Genomic DNA, 20,564 nt, shown 5'->3' with positions numbered 1-20,564 from the left:
CATTACTAAAAAAATATCAGAAACAAAAATCAGGTCTAAAAAGGCGGGTAGCGGGATGCAGGAGTTAACTACACAATTGCTGCGCACGCGGTACTTAAAGTACAAGTCAACTTTAAAGTCGCTAGAGAGTATAATGTTTCCGCAGGAAAATGTAACCTCGTCCAAGGCCCGGAAGATGTCCTCCACACAGTTACATCTGTGTGGATAATACACACATACATAATAAAAAATGTCGAGTTATTATCACTAATCTCAAGGACAAGATACTCAGCTACACCGTCGTTTTGGGACTTTAATTAATTCTTGTAGTTTAAACATCCTCTAACATTGTTACGAAAATCGCACACTTGATTATTTAAATTCTCATGAAAACTAGTCAATTTTCCAAAAACGCAATTTCCAAAACAGAAAAAACCAAACATACAATCATGACGCGTTACCTGTCTCAAACAATTGGCGGCTCGTAAAAAGATTAACAACGTTTCGCAGCAATTTGGCGAAAAAGAGACTAAGAGTCTGTCGCGATGAAGTTAGGTATTGGTAACTTACTTATATAAGGCTATGTAAGTAGAATATTTGCAGGATACAAAATTATTCGCGTCAAAAGAGTTGAATTGCAATATACGAGGCAAGGTCAGATTCAGAATTTAAGCGAACATATAATTTCCTGTAAATAATTTCTAAATGTTAAGAAACAATTGTAAATAAAACCTAAAAATTACAATTCACGGACCTAATTTTAAAAGGAGTTGAATGAAAACGTGATACAAGTTTATTTCTTGCCGCTGTTATGTAACTAACATTACAATTCCAAGTAGGAGAACAACAAACGCAAACAAAACAACAACGAATGGCGGCTGAACTTAATGAGCGCGAATGGCGAATGGCGTCGAAAATTGATGGGCAAGTGTGTAGAATGATGTCAAAAATCAAGCAATAAGCATCGAGGGTGTCACCCAAAATTGATGAGACAATGGCAAAAACCGCACAACAACCGCCCAGCGTGGTACCAAAAATTGATAAGGCAGTAGCAAAAATTGAACATCGGCGGTGACAAGTAGCATCGAAATTTTAAGACCGAGGGTAAGAAGAATAGCTAATGGCGGTAAAATTCAGTCAACAACAAAAATTAATGGCAGCGAAAGATAATGAACAAAAGCATTAACAACAGCATATGGTAGAAATGGCATCAACATTCGATGAACAAAAACTGCCAAGGGGGGCGAAAATTAAAAGAAAGTTTGAGAAGATGGACAAGATTTTTGCAGAAAAAATACCATATCTGATATATCTGTGCAATTTACAGCCAGAGTGGAGCCTCTGGCCGGAATAATTGCTGAAACAGTGAGTCAATTTGATCTCAAAGTGGAATTCTTAGAAGAAATAATTTGTGGAACGTCTTAGTTTGTAGCCTCCCGTAGTGTAGTAGACGCCTAAAACAAAATTTAGTTAATTAATTTTAATTAATTTAATTTGTGACTTAGCGTTTGAGCCAACGCTTCTAGGGTCAAAACATCCAGAACTGATGACATCTCCCGTGAGACCGAAGACACCGTTTCGTGCGGTGTCTTCCGTAGACGCCACGTAAAAAAGATAAATCGTAAAAATTAACGAATGCTTGCTGTAGGTAAAATCATGAAAAGAAGTCCTTAAGGACTTCGGAATGAAGAAAAATCGCGAAGTGCGCATGGCAGAAGAACAGAAAGTGAGAGAAAATATTCCCGTTTTCCGGACTATGGTAGAGATAAACGCAAACTTAATGAAAGAAGGAATACAAAAGATGCAGCTGTTCCGTGTCGATCCCAAAGTAGTTGGTAAAAGGGGTAAACGCCCTGTCATACAAAAGATCGATAACGAAAGTTCCACAGCAAAAACATTTTGGGCTCAGCGGGAAAGCCTTATTTTCGAAGATGAATGTCTATGCCGGATATAGTACAGTAAAAACGGTTCACGCAAAAGAAATCTATTGGTGGTCCCAGGAGCCGACGTTTGAAGGAACACTATAAGATGGCCAAAGGTAAAGCACTTTAGCATCACGAAAACTCTTAAAAAGATCAAATGGAAATTCTATTGAAAAGGATGGCAAAAATCAGTAGCATGGGTTAATTTTTGTGAGGAACGTAGTAAATCGAAAGAAGTGGGAAATAACCAGAAAGGCCAATGACGATTTCCAAATGGTAGTACAGTTGAAATTGACAAGTTGGTCAGAAATGATCGAAGAGCGAGCTCAGGATGCTTTGTTGAAGGAGACCTTGTGCAACTATACAACCTATCGTGCAGTGACATGTTATAACCAAATCTGAAATCTAACTGGGAAGGACGGCATAGAATTATCACAAGGATTACTGACAGAGTGTATTGGATCCGGAAACATCAGGAAGGGGGAGCCGCAACTAAGTCCACTCCAAGTGTACAAGTTTTGATCCCATGAAATGCAAACTTCTGTTGTGAAAATACAGTGAACACTGCTAACTTCGTGTGAAGTGATTAGTATTTTTAATAGACTTCAACTTCGCATCTGATCAGTCCAATTGTAGCTACTACGGCTGCTGAAACAAATATCTTGATTTGTGGGGGTTTGTTATTGTAATGAATAAATCGTCTGCACACTTAGCGCACAAGTACCTCTACACTATCGGACACTCGTTTCTTCACTTAAACAAAACGCAAATTACCTTTAGCCAAGATCATAGGGGAGGATTCGCGATCCATTTTCACACCCACACTGTAGTAAGTACTGCTTAGTTAGAAGAACTCAGTACTCTAAGTGAGTTACCATTCAAAATTAGATCCTGACCACATACAATCCAAGACCATTAATATGAATTTCGGGTTGAGCGTGTTAGGAACCACGATGTCGAATTCCTTCGGCATAGTATTCTCGATGACTGCTTTGACTGCTTTGTCTGCTTCTATTTGTCGACTGTGTCTCGCAAATTTGCTCGATTGGAAATCTGGTTGTTGAGAATTGTAGACATTTTCGGGGTTTAGGTATTGGAAGATATTGAGATTAGAGTTGGGGACCTGTGATGGCGTGACTTAGTAACTATTAAAAGTAATTATAATTTGGCGTCAAAACACCACGTCAAAAACTAGCCATGTAAAACTCAAAAAAACAGTAACGACACAATAGCTGCTGAGAGACAGATGTTAACAGACACTGTAGTGGCGGAAAAAAAAAGGAAAAGGCAAACTTTGGCAACCTTGGAAAAGCGGCAAACGGAGGAAGAAAAAGAAAGAACTTTGGCAACTTTGGGAAAAAGAAAGGAGAAGAAGAAAAGAAGCGAAAAAAGATGGTTTTCCGGAGATTTTTTGGCGTGTGATTTTTTTGGGGAGAAATTAAAAAGACATTTTTCTGTGCCATCGCGACTTCAAGAATAATAATTTTGTGAGAGTTTTGCTTGTAAAGTTTTTGGAAAGAAATTAAAATACATTCTGTGCCATCGCTATTTCAAGACAAATAATTTCGTTAGAATTTTGGCTTGTAAATCTATTGGAAAGAATTTAAAATACATTCTGTGCTATCGCTATTTCAAGACAAATAATTTCGTGAGTATTTTGGCTTGTAAATTTATTGGAAAGAAATTAAAATACATTCTGTGCTATCGCTATATCAAGACAAATAATTTCGTGAGTTTTGCTTGTAAATTTATTGGAAAGAAATTAAAATACATTCTGTGCTATCGCTACTATTAAAGAAAAGATAGCTATTTTTGATAAACAAGGAAACAATATAAGAGTTTTCTAAATTTTTTATAAAAAAAAAGGAAAAAAAAACAAAAACCCGACCAACCATGTCCTCGTACATTTTTAAGACCTGTGTCATATGAGAAGGGAAGAAAATCTCGAAGCAAAAAGGAAAAAAAGAAGTAAAAATAGGAAAAAAGAAAGAAAAAAAAAATCGAAAAGCTAATGTACTAGAAGGAGTGTATCGCAAAAGAACCAATGTAGCGTTAAAGGAGCACCCCTCTTCGCACCGATTTGTGCGTGGTATCTCTATGAAGGAAACAATAATTGACATTTCTTTTAAGTTATATTTCCTTAATATTAACCATTGTTTTTTGCGTTAATTTTAAAACCTATAATTTGTTAATAAACCTTTGAGCTATGGCTATGCGCATCGACGTGGTTGTTAGTTTTGATAAGTTATTTTATAAAATTGATTAATAACCATTGTTCAAAGTGAAAATTTTGGTTTTGAAATATTGAATCAAATCATTATGCTTTTCCTTATAAAATTGATTAATAACCACTGTTCAAAGTGAAAATTTTAATTTGATATATTGAATTAAATCATTATAAGTTTTTGATGAAATTGATTAATAACCATTGTTCATTTTGAAAATTTTGGTTTTGGAAATATTGAATTAAATCATTATAACACTTTCGTTGAAAAGGAAAGAAAAGATATGTATTCTTATTAAAAGGTAAAACACTGGTAAGACTTCCTGTGGATTGCGGAGGGGCGAGGTAGAAGCAATGTGGTCAGGGCATGGATTAAATTAGTCAAAAGTTTTCAAAATTTTATAGTAAGCATGTTTTATTTAAAATAATGAATTCCCGAAACGTTACACAGACTTAACATAAGAAACGAAACTGTTGAATAATTTTAATTGCGCAGTGCCTTTCATATAAAAAAAGTTAACTTTATTCGGGAGGATATCAAGCATCTATAAGTTAGCTTACGGTTTGGGTTTTTCGGCTGGCGCGGGTCCACGTATGTGGTAGCGTTCAGTATTGTTTGATGACGGTCGTTGTTTTGACTTCACTTACGCACAACAACAGTTAAATACACCCTCTCATACTTGTTAAATTTTGTGGAGCCAATAGACCTCACGTGTGAAATTAGCATTGGTTGTTTTGAGTTTGAGGATGCTTAGAGTTGCATTTGTAAGAGAACACACCTGTATATTCAAAACAAAATTAGTTGTAAACAAAATGGTTTTATTTACAAACAGGTGAACCAAAGGGAAAACATTTAAATTTGTTAAAGGCAAGTCGAATTTTTTTTTGTTTTTGCTTTTTACTCCACCTATCTAATTAATGCTCCGCTGAATCTGACGGCGGATCATAGATCGTTCCATACATGGTCGTATACTGTCATCGTAAAGCATCAACAATTATAGAAACTCATAGTTGCGTAGAATATTAGTCTCAGCGCCAGCAGCCATAATCCCTTTTTTTAAGAAACAAAAAGTTTGGATTGAATTAATAAATAATCAAGCAATAAATAAATAATATAAATTTTAAGCAAAATGATTCATCATTATTTAAGCAAAATGGTTCGCTCATATTATGGTTTTTGGTGCAAAAGGAGATTCGAAATTCCCGGCAAACGGGGAGAAGGGACCTGCGGAACTCTTTCGGTCCACTTACGTTCCCTGAAAATGTGTAAGTAAGGTGTTGCACACTATAGTTGTTCAGTTCTTATATTAGAAATGATAAATGAAATTGAAGTAAAAGTTTGTATGGAATGGGAATCAAAGTAATACTTGGCTCCTTACTAAGCGGTGGTATAATTTAAGGTAATGCACTACTACATTAAAATAGTTTTAGGTGATATGCTTTTATAATGCTTTCGTCCATATCATATTTTCCTCGGCATATTGAAATCTTTCATAAAATGGGTTTACATCTTTGCTAGTTACTTCGGAACTTCCATTAAGTCTTTATTGATCCCTTTCATTTTGGTACTGCTCATAATTAAAATTGCCTGAACTTAACAAGTTATATTTTAAAAAAATTTTCAATCAACAATCTTGCTTTTAAAGCCTGTTCTGTACATTAAATTAAATCCATGCCGCCTATTTTTAAATGTGGCCACCGTAACATAAACAGCTAATGCATTTAATTTGTTAGCAGCGCCCGCATCATCACTGCAACGTCGAGCCAAACGCACGCGTGTTCAAAACGGTGTAGATCTATTGCTTTAAGAAATTAAACAATTGTAGCTACCTCAATTTAAAAAACTGCCTTACCTAGCTCCCTTTGACGAGATGTGTTTATTTAAGCGGGAGCCGATTCTCACACCAGAAATGCTAATTGTTTTCTAAGCAAATTTGCGAACCTTTTTAATGGCGCGTAGTTCCAACACCTGTTTAGTTAAATAGACAAAACGAAGTGTACGTTCATGAAGTATTTGGTTTACTGTTTAATATCAGGTATAATAAAGATCCAGTCGCTTTTTAAAACGCGTTTGCATCCAGCTTTTCGTCTACGCAAAAATTTCTGGCTCTTTGTTGCACTCCATAACTCTTCTGGACTTTTACTTTTCAAATGTGTTGAACACTGATTTCTAATGTATGCTTGTGTATTAATTAGCACTGACCAAAGCGATTTTCGTAAATAAGCTTCTAAGATATGAACTCTTGGCATTTCAATGATTGTTCGATTCTTCCTTTCGGCGAAACCAGTGTTTATGTTTCACATTTAATTGACGCTATATGCCATTATTTTTTAAACATGTTGAAAAATCTCAAATTCGGTGAATTATCACTATGTAGGACTTTAATTTTCTTGGCCGTTTGTGTTTCTATTTCTACAAATTTCTTGATTATAATTTTGCATCCGTTATCAGCAGCTTTTCCAGTAGTTATAAGGTTGCACCGTCAATCTGGGATATAGAGAGTGTTAAATAAAATACATAAGTTTCTCCGTTATAATTTTTTTTGGTCAGTTAATCGCGCTTTTCCATTAATGTTGTTATCCATACAAACATATGCACTTATTATTTACACTTACTACGGAATATATGCGACTTACCACCGCTACCTATGCGGCAAAGTTGATTATAACATTTATTAGATAAGCAAGCATAAGCAATTTCTTTTATCAAAAAGCTCAACAAATTCGGCGTTTTCACGAGTGTGTTGTGATTTGTTAAACTTTTAGAAGATTATTCTACAACCATTAACTTTCAGCCTTTTTACTGCGCATCGATGAAAATTTAATGGTGTAACGAGTCTTCTTGGGCAGGGTATACTCAGCCAATCCAGGACTCTTTGCAAGAAAATTTATAGTATAAAAATAACTTGAACCTTCGGTTTTGTTCTTACGTTTCTATTTATTTATTTAAGAGAAAATTACAATGATCAGCGATTTTAAGAGGGGTAGGAGAAAACCAGCGTGGTGATCCGACTCTTCTGTACAGTTTTAATATTTCTTATCCGTTCCGACCGATTATTATTATATTTCCTTTTCCACGTTTTCGTATTGCGGGTTTCTGTAAAAAAAAGAATACGTCGCGGGTGTCGTAGCAGCCAACCTCGGCCTATAGGGCCACTCGTCCGTCCCTAACCGTTTCACGTCGCAAGAGAGAGTGTCTATCACTCGTTCAGGGATGGCGGCTAAGCTAAACCTGTTATCCCCTATCTGTAGAGTCCCAAAAAAAAAACCTTTTAGTGAAAATCAACTAGTTATGTCCGCGATCACTTATCTTCTGGCTGCTACCACACAACTGGAAGGTTGAGCGTGGTGCGACACGCTCTTTTATAGTTGCGATCGCCATCGCTATCCCGTTACAAAGTTGCTTTGACTTGCCTATGTGTTACAATGCTATTCTTACATATCTATCGTTATGTGTGCTAACTTAGGTCTGATCGGACATGTTTGCCTGCATTTACTAATACTATCTTAAGTACCGACTCGTATGATCTTATTGCTTGTATTTGTTTTACCGCTACTCGGTAAGATTCTGTGCAACGCTAACCCAGGTACCGAATCATATGATTTGGTAACCGTTAGGTGTGTGAATGCTAGTCTCGCTATGACCTTATCATCTCTCTGTACAATGTTTCCTTAGAAAAATTCATGCATATTGTTTATAGGATCTACTATATCCATGTTTACCCGTTCTATACAGTTTATACTAGTATACGTTTCATACCTTTGTGTACATTTTATAGAGTTTATACATTCGTATATGTTTCATACATGTGTATACATTTTATCGAGTTTATACATTTGTATTTGCATACATTTTACACATTTGTATACGTTTCATACATTTGTATACCTCTCCTATCTGGATACATTTTCTTTTCTCTCTCTGTTTTTTTTTTTACTGATTATCAAAAAGACATGTAAGGGACAAACCAGACTGACTGCTTGTGGTAGGAATTTGTGCGAACGGACTTGTTATCAGTAAAGAAGCAAAACGCTTCCTTACAAAGGAAACAATTGATTTTCTTAAAATACTTGAGTTTTAGTGCAGATTCATCACCAAGCTGATTTTTGTCGCTAATTTCTAATAGTCTTGACAAATAGTAGATAAATTTGGAAAGTCGGTAGCGATTGCATTGTGTGGTTTTAATTTAAAAGTTTTTGTTTGCTAAGAATGCAACCTTGCATTGCTCGGATTGTTAAGTTCGCGCACGAAAAGAGTTGATAGCAAGAGATTGTATTTTATATAGCTTTTGGTTTCTGTTTTCTATGGTTTTTCAGTACGGGAGATGTGGGAAGAGAAGAGGATTAAGCATGGCGGAAGGAACGTCTGAAAAGTCAGAATTGTAGAAAAAAGAAAAATTTGATTTTATAAAATAAGGAACAGGAGAAAGATTAAAATTGTGAAAATGAAGTAAAAGACGAAAAAAAAAAATTAATTTCCTGCAGCACCTATAAAAACTGTAAAAACAGATAACATTTAGAACAGAAGAAAAGAAACTACCAAACTATTACTTTTCTTGCTTTGATAAATTCGATAATTTTGCGGTACCTTTTGTTCAAAACACACAAACCAAATTTTTTTCTATGATTATTTTGAGAAAATACGTACTTAAACAAGACTAAAGGGGGGAAAAAAACTCAGGCGGTAGCAACAAGGAAAAAAAAAGTTAGAAAAGAACGTGGCGGACGTTTTTCTGTATAAGTGCTTAAATTCTGAGTTTATCTTAAAACAATGGAAGGTTGTGATTTGAAGACTGAAGTATAATTAAAGTACTGTAAGGAAGCAGACTTCCTTAACCGCTCCGAACACTAAAAGATTTATTATGTAAATGTAAATAAAAGTTAACTGACTCTGGTTAAGCTCACTAACCTTTAAGGTCTTATATTAAAAACTGTAGGCCTGTTATTATCACATGAAATTATAATGCAACGCTGTTCGACTTCGTTTTACAGCTTTACATATAAGCACGAATATAGCTTTCAGTAAGTTAGTCTCCTATGTAAACACTCCTCGTGGTGAAACCTTTAAATATCAACGCATTGGTGCGGCAGACAACAGCTATAAAAGCAGCGAGCAAGCAGTAATCTTTCTTTTAGTTGTTCAACAGCAGTTGAACGAACAGGTAAAGTAGTAGTAGTTATCGTCCTGTGTTGGTTTTTTCCTTCCACCGCGAAGTTCCATAAATATATATTTGATAATGAACACCAAAATACGACGGTTCCGTTAATTCAACGAATAAATTTCTTGGAACGGACCGCTGCACAGCCCTGAGCGAAACCCCAACTATAAATTACCCCCGTTACAGAACTTAAGGACGATTAATATTTTGCTTTGCGCTGACATTGTGTTGAATGAGATCGTTACCGAAAGAGGAAGTATGTTGTAATTGATTTATGATTTAAAGATAAAGAAGATGTGAGTAATCCATTAACAGCAAAACAACATTTTATTGCTTTGTCATTCAAAGTTTGATATTGAATGAAGAAAAGTTATCCATATTATTTTCTTGAATAAGCAGAAGCTTCGACTTATGTTTGCTTTAACGAAAAATAAATATAATCTAATAACTGCATCTACAATATTTTAGTAGAAAAATAATATCGAAAGTATGTTCAATTTTATTAATTAAATAAAGTATTGCAATATCGACGTCGCCTGCGTTGCCCGCGATTCATTATATTACAACAATAAAAATAAACAATTATAAAGCAATGGTGTTACTCATATACACTGACACATAGAGTTTTTCTTTTAAAGCCAAGTACAAAGCATAATAAGAAAACGTCACATCTGATTGAAGAAGTACGAAAGCGGTAAGTAATTGTTCTTACAAGAATTTCAATTGATTCTTGCTCATCAGATGCCTATGACAGAAAGCAGTATTGCTGTGACTAGCTGTATCTGCAGGTTCAATTATTTTACACTTCGGTAACTAGCTTTATACGAAACGTAGTAACATATGAACTTATAAAAAGAAAGAGACAGTAGTGTATTTATTACTTTTAATTTGATTCGCTTTATATCATTTTTTTTGTATAAATATAAAAACATTATATAAAAAACTGTTGACTCTGATTATATCTTATATTTATATATATAAATATATATATTTATGTGTTTTTGATAATCAAAATTGGAATAAAAAAACAAAAAAAAAGTGAACCTTAAATAAAACAGTTATTCTTATGACAGCAAGGGTATCGTAAGGTCGGGCCCAACGTCGAGACCTCCCTTAGAAATCAAGGACCGAAGGAGACAATTGGGTAGGATGGGTAATGAAAGGCCCATGGTTTAGAGTACATCCTCACAGCCGGTAAGGTTTCGTCCGTCTGCGTGTTGATTCAATGCTACGTGCGTGTTATTGCTTTGGGTGAGTATGTCTGAACAGTGTGTAAGAGAGAATATATAAAACTCCCTCACAACTCACCAACTACCTAGCTCAGCAAAGGCATGTATATGAGTCTCATCAGCCCCAAATCTCTTTCGAGTACCCCTAAAATTAATGCAGTTCATGGCTTCTGGATAGACAATTAGGATAAAGACAGTGTCATTAGACACAAAAGTGGCACTCAACGTTAGCGTGGGACCACAAAATTGTTAACAAACAGGTTTGCTAAATACAGTCGACTTTCCTACCTTATAATGACAGTTTTCCAAAAATTTTCTTATGTACAGCTCGCTTCACTGTTCTTCAAATTAAACATATTCACATTTGTACTCTACATGGGGGTATATCTTTCATGATGCGTTTCATTGGGTCTGAATTTTGGGTGCAAAGCTAAAGAATTTTATAAAAATGGTTATCGGCGATTATAAGATACGTGTACTACATAAGAAACTTAGAACCGAACAAATTATGGCGACTTTGTCTCCTCAAAGGATGTTGTCTCGTCCATATCCATACTGGTTTTTAATTTTGCCGGAAAGCCTTATGTAGGACGGGTGTGCAAAACCATGAAGGGGTATAAATTAGTGTTTGTGTGCTTTGTCACAAAGGCAATTCAACTCGAAGCTACAACAGATATGTTCACTCAAGCCTCTTTGGCTGTATTTGCTTGCTTCTCTTCCTGTCGATGGTCTCCATAAGGTCCTTATTCGGATAACGGTTCTATCTTTGCCGACGTGTCCGATTTATTAAAGCGAGAAGCGCGGCATTTCATGGTGGATATAAAATCGCATGGCAATCATGGTGGATAAAAAAGACTTAAAAATGTCAAAACCCATCTGAAAGAATTATCTATGACTCAGAGGTTTACATCCGAGGAATTTTCAATAATGATAGCTAGGATTAAAGGATGTTTGAACTCTACATCACTATGCTTTAGAAGTGACCACGGTAATGATCTCATTTCACTAATTACCAGTCATTTCCCAATTAAGAAGGCAATTTTCATCCCCACTGAACCAGACATTTCTGATCTGCGATTACGTTAATACAACGGAGAGCGTAAACTGAAAATATCGTTTCTTTGCACGAGGGTAGAAGGAGTAATATCTTAAGGAACTCCGAAAAAGATATAAATGGAGTGATTACCACAAATATGTTTAAGTAGGAGATATGGTTGCAATTCGAAATGAATCAATGCAATCAAGTATTTCAGCACCACCACCAAGAAGAAGGAGGAATAATTCACTTAAAACTTAATCCGCCACGCCGTAGCGTCCACTACAATTAATTTAAATCTAACACACATATCTTGTCGCATTCTAGAAGCCTTTTATATGATACCAATAAATCTGATATTATTAAAAAGAAACTAATCCCCCAAGACGGGCTGTCCACCCTACTTATTCTAGATTTAGGCAGATCCTCCTTTGAGAAATACGCAAAATTGTTTAAACATTCTGTACATTAATAGGCACAGACCCTCAAAAGAGTGAATAATAGAAAATTTAATCATTTGTAACTTTTGTTGAGCATAGTCCATTATTTGCGCTTTTGCACACAAATAGTATACTTTTTCGTAAAGTAAATGTAAGAAAGCTTAGTCTTCTATCTTGTATAACTTGTGACTAAAGAGTAAAACCCAGAAATTTTGGTTAACAGATTCGTCCAGTTTACACTTCACTGCAGATTTATGCTTTGACCAATTTGCGCAAATTTAAATATCAAACAGCGGGTAAAAGTTTGCAACGCTGCTGTCGAATTTTGAGTCGATATCTTCATTTTTGCGATCAGGAGAGTCGCAATAACACGTACCGTATAGACACACGAACTGACAAACTTGGCATGGTGAGTTCAGAATTTCATAGTGATCGAGATTATATATCCTTTGTAGGGTCTCTGAAGTTTCATTATAGGTGCTGCAAACATTGTGACAAAATGAGTATACCTCCAAGCCTACAATGGTGTGTATAAAAATCATACAATAATTAAACCGACTGGGGAAAGATTCGTACCATCATAGAGAAAGTAAGCTATCTAAAAGGCAATGCTTATCTTTTCTGTGGCTGTCTAGTCTAAAATAGACCACAACATTTATTTCAATAATCTTTACAAACTAAAAAGTAAAATGTTTATCGTAAATTAGAACTTATTAGTAAAGTTAGTTCCACAATCTAGGTAGCAAGAACTACATGTTAAATCGATGAAAGAGTCAAACAAACAATGCACTCTTATGAAGCATGTGAAAAAGGAAAATGAAACAGAAAGAAGTAAGTGCATTGGAAGATTTGTTATGGGTACTTTGCAAAGAAAAAATGGGAGTCAAAAATTCGACTTGATTTGCATTTTAAATAGTTTGGAATTTTTTCACTAACCTCGTAAGAGCATTCTAATGAAAGATTGTTTGGACTTAAAAACTTATTCGCAAGTTGTTAACGTTTTGGGGACATCCACATTGGAAAGCGGGTTTCCTTGATGGTTATGTTCGATTTGACGTTTTCGAAGCTTTCTGTTAATTGTGGAATAAACGCGGGCGATGTACGTCGACGTCTATATTTGAGACTAGCATTCTCCCGGCATCCGAAAGTTTTCTTCATAAGGCATTTTCGCCGGTGAGGCAGATATGTCTTATTTGCACACCGTGCAAAGTCCTAACAGATCTATCGGTAATTCTTCATTCTATTTTACCGATCTCTGTCTGGGTAAGATTTCTGTTTTTAATTATTTGTGAAAGTGCTCTATTATACTTTTGCCTTGAGGGTGATATGAAGTGGTTATTATATTATGAACACCGGGTAATTTTGTTAATTCTGAGAAGGGTTTGAAGTAAACTGTCCTTCCTTATCACTTGTGATTGTTTGCAGCTCAACGAAACGTGAGATGTAGTTGGTTACAAAAGTTTTCGCGACAACCGTTGCCGAGATTTCTATCAGTTTTAAACCTGCTACCTGTAATCGGTGAAAAACATTTGCCAGATTTTCTAGGTGTTCCTTGAAATTTTTACCCATGACAATGATGTCGTCCAGATACACCAGGCATGTCTTTTAGCACGCAGTCCATTAGGCGCTCCAATGTGGCTGGCGCGTTGCATAATCCAAACGGCATTACAGTAAACTGATATAAACCCTCGCCAGCGGAGAATGCGGTCTTTTCCTTGTCATGTTCGGCGACCTCCACTTGCCAGTACCCACACTTCAAATCTAAGGTTGAGAACCATTGCGAACCTGGCAAGGTGTCTAGGGTGTCGTCGATCCTAGGCAAAGGGTAGCTATCTTTCTTGGTTACTTCGTTCAGCTTCCTGTAATCCACACAAAATCTGGTAGATCCATCTTTTTTTTAACAAGGACTACTGGCGAACATCAAGGGCTATTCGATGGTTCGATAACTTTCTGCTCTTGCATGTCTTTGATTAAGTCCGCCACTTTTCTTCTTTTTGCCAGTGGAATTCTTCTAGGCCGTTGCCGAATCGGATCAGCTCCTACAGTGTTAATTATATGCTTCACTGCATTAGTACGGCCATTTAAATTCGTACCGTCGGCAAAGATGGACCAATTTTCCACCAAAAACTTTTTGGCATATTTCTTCTGCTGCTCATCCAGATTGCTAGTCCATCCTATTATGAGAATTTCAGCCTCTGGGGATACCGTTGGGCGTGTTTTCGGAGTTTCGGCTTGATGATCTACTACATATTCGGCTTTTTGGCATTGTGCTATAATGTCCCCTTTGTGAATTTTTGTTGTAACGTTGGTCGGGTTTAATAGCCGTACTGGTATTAAATTGTTGACTGGTGATACAACCGCTTTTCCAATGATGATGTTGTCTTTCGTATATTCTTTATTCAGCTCGACAACCCATGTCTTGTTTAGCCTTAGCTCCTCGGTAGCCGCGGCCCACACTATTGCTTCGGAGTTTGGAGGGATCTTCTGTTGTCGTTGTACTACAACTTGTAACACTTCGGCTTGTCTGTCGTATCCTACAGTCAACGGCAAAGTCACATTAGCGTATTGTAACACTTGCCTTTTCATATCCAGTACTAAGCCATGTTTTGCCATAAAATCCATCCCCAATATTACTTCGTCCATTATATCTGCCACCAGAAATTCATGCTTCATTGAAACGTCGCTAATCGAAATGTTTCTGATAATTTTACCTTTAATAGGAGCTTCCTCACCAGTTGCCGTTCGGAATCGTGCCCCCACTAACGGGTCAAATTTTTCTTTGACGATTGTAGTGTTGATAATTGAATGCGAGCACCAGTGTCCAGCATGATGATGTGTTCACAGCCCTGGATCTTCTCATCGATCGTTAGGCTGCTATTACTTCTTTTTGCCTGAGTAATAATGACGATAAGGCTACTAAATTTCTGAGTCAGCCGTTGCCCTGCTGTGCTGACTCTTTTTAGTTTAACGTCTGTTTGTTGGATATTTCGCTGGCACTTTCACTAAAATTCCGTGTAGGTGACATGGAGTGTGCTCTTTTGTGCTTTGATCGGCGTTCCTGTGCAAAATGCCCCGGTTTTTGGCAAACATAACACTTGCGTGTTCTTGAACCCCACACTTGCTTATTACCGCGCGGGACTTGTCGACACGCCGCGCAGACCACATCCAAATTATCGTTCTCGCTGGTAACTTGCGTGCGTCTCACCTTCATGCTTGATGTCCATAGTACACTAGCTGCTTCTTGTGTAAGTGCGAAGCCAAGCGTTTCCGTGAACGTCGTTTTAGGTGATGTCCATATAGCTCTTTTAAGCTCCGCGTCACGAAGTCCTCTAACAAAAGCGTCGATTTTCAATCGTTCCAGCACGTCGTTGGGCATTCCGATATAAGCGAGATTGGCCAGGCGTTCGATATCGGTAGCGTAATCTTGGATCCTTTCATTCAGTTTCTGGTAGCGCGAAGACAACTCTAGATGGCTTACCTTCTTCACATGTTTGCTACCATATTTCCTTTCCAATGCATCCATAATTTCCGCGAATTCCGTTCTTTTTCCTTCCGGGATTATCTGGATAATTTCCACTGCTGCTCCTCTTAAGGAAGTTACTAAGGCGACTGCTTTATCTTCATCATCCCACATATTTTATGTTGCAACAATACCAAATTGTAGCTTGAATGCGTCGAAGTTGGCGGTGCCGTCAAATACGGGTGTTTTTACTTTGATAGAGCTGGTGGTTATGTCGTTAGTTTGTAACTTAGCCATTTCTTTTTTTTAAGGTTTTCATTTCCTTTTTGAAGGCGTCTGCATTCTCTTCCTGTGCATTTATTCTGGCATCCAATTGCTCGTGTGTTTCGTCTATATGTGTTTTCAGGATGGGTTGATTTTCTTGTATTTTCTCGTCGATTTTTGATTCTATCTGTTCCGTTTGTTGTTGCATTTGTTGCTGCATTTGTTGTTGCATTTGTTCCGTTTGTTGTTGCATTTGTTGCGTTTGTTGTTGCATTTCCTGTATTTGTTGTAAAAACTGCATAATGCTTGACATACTTGCACTATCTGCGCCTTTTTCTTCGCTATGTTTTTCCCCTGCTGTAGCTGCTTTTTCTGCACCTAACAAGTTGTCGGCTTGCTCCTTTCCCTCGATATTATATTCGAATTCAAGTATCAACGGGTCCAGTCCGTCTTTTTCTAGCTGTTCGACCAGTCTTTGTTTCAATTCAGCTTTAGTACCGGTTGTACGAAGGCTTCTTTTTCCCAGCTCTTGTTTGAGCTGCTCCACTTTGAGTTCTTCTAATCTCACCATTTCTCTTAGTTTCCACGATCTCACTTCTGACACCAGTTGTTATGAAATTCGCTTTTTACAAGATACAGTCCGTATCACTAGATCGTAGATATTTTGATCAAGAGAAATACACTTCAAAGTTCTTTTATTTTACTACTTTGTCTCTCACAACAGTAGGAATATTTATTTACGATATATTTTGGCCGTACTTTCAACTTCTAAGTTCTTGCCAGACTAACTCTACTTTTCACAAATATTCGATTTATATACAATTTTACAAGAATGTTACTATACCTAAATTTATGACTTGACATTTAATTCGTTAACCTGCTTTTGTTGGTAACCGTTTTCATCGGCATGCAGCTGCATGAGGCGCCTGCGAATGTGCACTCTGCTTTTACCTGTCTGTTTTTCCGCTAATCGCTTTCATCGATCTGCAGCTGCATGACGCCTAGCGAATGTAAATTTGGTTGTAGAAAATGACTAGATTTGAGATTTCCGTAACAATATTAACAATTTGACGATCAAGGGACAATGACGACCGCTTAAAATAAAAAACTATCATCATGTATACAGTCAAACTTCGGATTTTTTCTCTTTTTTTTTTAACATTATAATATTTTATTTAATAAACACGGAATATTATTTCAATTAGTTTATTTCCCTTGGTAATAGTGGTGTGTAAGTGTTAGGCGGAGGACGGGTTCAATATTTTGAGAGATTTAGTATAAACAAGGTTCACTTAAGCAACAGACAACTAACCTACAAATTTCAACAGTGTATAACATTTTTAAATCTCACTTTGTCATTATTATCTCCGTTTTCATGGATCTTTCTTTTTGGTTTGTGTATCCCTTATTAGCCGAACTGTTGGCGCAGTAGGACTTGCAGGGTTGGACAGTAAGACAATGGCGGTATGTAATCGCTTAAAGAGCATTTCACAGAGTGTTGCTTGCGAATAGTTTAAAACTTCCTGAACCTGCTACCTGGAGGGTGGATTTAGCCTAATGCCATCTTTCTTTTGTTTGGCCCGTTTGTATACAAATTACGTCGATAGATATGCCTAATGATGGAGATTTCTGTTAGTAGTTAAAGATTTCGGAGATTTGGAGAAATGTGGATGATTGAGCTTTCTTTCTTTCCGCTGCCTGGTATAATCCTACGTAACCGCAGTCAGAAGAAGAAGGTAATACCGCGATAATGTCCTCCCTAGCTACCGTTTCATAAATGCCACTTTTTTCAATTGGGATTTTAATAAGTTTTACATTTTCCCTTTTTGTTTGAAAAATAGCTGCTGGTAAAAATCCGTGCTTGTCATACAAGAGAGGAAAATATTAATTACTAATCGTGTTTTTTCTTGCAAAGAACGTTAGTTACAACGTAGTAGCTGTCTTTAATTCGCTCATTCACACTGAAGAAAAAAATGCCAGAAATAGTAGACGACTCATAGAAATACATACCGATGCAAGAAATTTAAATGAATTATAATAGCACTGAAAATCGTTTGTTTAATCCCCTGTCTTTGACCCACGCAAGCACATAAACTTGTGTGAGCTATTGGGAAATCTTTTATTGAAGTAGTATTCGGGCACTTGAAACGGAATACCGATTGGAGAAATAAAAACAGCATGGTTTTGATTTGACATGATTGATTCATCTAGCTTATTCAATAAAAAACGAGGTGCTTACATATTAAAATCACTAGCTTATTATTAATTACTTGGTCAAACTATATCGCGACCTAGAAGGTCTATTGTACGCACCCATGTTCCTAGTCTTCCAGTTTTAGGATCTTTGTGATTCCCGCCACCATCTTTGGATCAGACCACCATACCGTATCTGGCGTAGTAAAATGCTCGCCAATTTTGAACCACCAAACACTTGGTGTCTAATTCTGCAAATGGTCTCATATTCGCATAGAATATGATGAGACGTTTCACTCGACCCTTGGCAATTATCTGTATGAATCGGTATCAAACGTACACGTGAATGGTGAAGATGTCGGTTGCTAAACGTAGGTTGCTGTTCTTGTAGTTTCTGCGACCCACCGGAAGATTCTATGAATCTTTTTGCTTGCTGTTGTGCCGCATATAGCTTCCATCGCCAGTCTGCTTTATTCTGTGCCCATTGCGATAGCAGTTTATAAATGTGGCTTCTTGGTAGCAGACAGACCATGGCCCCTCGAACTTTCCTGCTAGACAGCTAGCCCTTTTATTGCCCTCAATACCCGAGTGTCCACGCACCAATTGGTGCATATTATTATACCAGCCTAGCTCATTCTGTGCTTGAGGGAGCTCCAATAGCATCCTGGATGTTCTCATTCACGTCCTCAGGGACTTTAAGGCGGCTTGGCTATGGGAATGTACAGGTCCGCTCTCCCTTCCTCAGCCTTCTGAAGCATTCAGATGAACATGCGGTAGTTGCGTAGACTCCTGGTTGGAATATGGAGGTGTTATGTCCCACTGGCATGGCCTTCTCGAAAGTGGGGCCATGAGCCCCAGCCCCAGTTTTGCCTTTTTACAATTTTTACCCGTCGGTGTATCATTTCCTTTATTCCACTTCGAGTTCAAAACCTTGCTCGTCCCAACCCTTTCTCGGCGGTATGGTCACCCTGAAGCGCTGGGACAGCACTAACTTTATAGCGCAATGGTCCGGTATCTTTACAAAGGTTCGTTCATGAAATTTTTTCATATCGCTAGTCCTTCCCTGAGATTCCCCGGTTTTAGTGTACGGAAATTCGACAGTCTAAGTTCGCTCAGGCCGCGCCTCTAGAACATTCACGGGGTGAGATCTTACCGCCCCTAAAGCCAATGCACGCTAGACGATGGGTTTTAGCTAATTCCGTCGCCGACGTCTTATGCTTCAGCTTAGGCCACCAGGGCAAAGCTGCGTAGGTTAGCATGGGGAAGATTATGGTGGTATAAGACCAATAGATCATATCCAGACTTATACCCATGTTTTACCCTAAAAGCATTAGCACGCAAAGGATGCTCTGACCATTTCTTCCGTTTGCCGTCTTAAATAAGGATTCTAGGTTAAGCTCCTGTCAAAGACACACAGGTATTTCATCTCATTTGAATAACCAAGGACCACATCCAGCAAGTGAACGTTATCCAATATTAATTTCTCCTTTTTCGAAAAAAACACCATGACCATTTTTTGGGGATTAATGTTCAGTTCTTTGCCATGCCACCACTTGTATGCCTTCCGCATAACCTAGTGTTTTGAATCCCCAGTCGTTTAGTTTCACTAGCAGCTCATCTATGACCACGATCCAAAGGAGAGAGCACGCCCCCACTATTGGCTCTGATGGTTAAGAATGTCCTGCCAGACGTAACGAGCCTGGAATTCAGCATATTGATTGTCGAATTGATAATCAGGTTTGGAATATTTTTTTTCCAAGGCTGTTTCTATAGCCACGTATGACGTATTGTCAAAAGACTCTTGTATAATGATGAAGACAACAACAGCTTGCCTTCTATCGCTCACTTGATGGTCAAATCATGAATTGTCGCCATGGCAGATTTGCCGCTTTGATAGGCAAACTGGTACTTGTATAGGGGCTTTATTAGGTTCGACTTGAATATTCAGACGTAAGTTCAGAAGGGAAGTTAGAAAACAAATTGCAAAAATATAAAAATATAGAAAATATAAATATAAAATTAGTGCCTTTCTTTTTGTCGTGTGTGAGAGCATCGTTAATTAGTTCGTACATCATGTACATTGCGCGCATGTGTGTCCGCGACTATATACGAGTGTATTGATAAGCAAATCCCTACAGTGTAATAAAACCATGGATTTTCCGTCATAGTAGTTGTGTGTCGTTTTGCGCCACTGCGCTACGGCGAGTCGTTTTCCGATTTTTCATCTTCATAGAGAAAAAAAGAAGTAAACAGGTAAAAGAAATGTAATTTTTATGGTAATTTCATTATTATATGCTAAGTCACATATTACATTAATAAACATTAGCAAATATAAGCACCATATTATTTATTATTTGTTGCCTTTGGATATATTAAAATATTTCAACTTACATATATACCTATTATTGGGAGCAGTTATAAATTGTCCAATTTCAAAGTCTCCTTTTATATAGATTAGTCACTTTGCAAATCTTATTTGTCGGCCTATTCTCAGCATAGAAGTGTTTGACGATGAAAGCCAGACGGTTGTTAGGCACTCCATTACACAGATGCTTCAGGGACAGCTGGAAAGAAAGCAGTGAAGAGAAAAGGAAAAGAAGAGTGACTCTCTAGTGAAGAGAATGGAGAATGGCAGGAAACCACTTCTGTAGCTACCAT

General features: G+C 37.2%; 2 protein-coding genes across 2 annotated transcripts; both read right to left on the bottom strand.

Annotated features, from left to right (window-relative positions):
* Positions 1–13,909: 13,909 nt before the first annotated feature.
* Positions 13,910–14,632, bottom strand: LOC119641780. Its single transcript, XM_038040617.1, has one exon. It carries the CDS (start codon positions 14,630–14,632, stop codon positions 13,910–13,912), a length of 723 nt encoding a protein of 240 aa, XP_037896545.1.
* A 1,106-nt stretch (positions 14,633–15,738) lies between these two features.
* Positions 15,739–16,284, bottom strand: LOC119641779 (heterogeneous nuclear ribonucleoprotein U-like). The gene is made up of 2 exons (XM_038040616.1): positions 16,029–16,284; positions 15,739–15,839 (listed from the first exon to the last, which is right to left on the bottom strand). Exons 1-2 carry the CDS (start codon positions 16,282–16,284, stop codon positions 15,739–15,741), a joined length of 357 nt encoding a protein of 118 aa, XP_037896544.1.
* Between the last annotated feature and the right edge of the window lie 4,280 nt (positions 16,285–20,564).

Source organism: Glossina fuscipes, unplaced genomic scaffold (genome assembly GCF_014805625.2).
Source record: "Glossina fuscipes isolate IAEA_lab_2018 unplaced genomic scaffold, Yale_Gfus_2 177, whole genome shotgun sequence".
NCBI classification, from domain to species: domain Eukaryota; kingdom Metazoa; phylum Arthropoda; class Insecta; order Diptera; family Glossinidae; genus Glossina; species Glossina fuscipes.
Note: the sequence above shows the minus strand (reverse complement) of the source record. Positions and strands in the feature narration are given on the sequence as shown.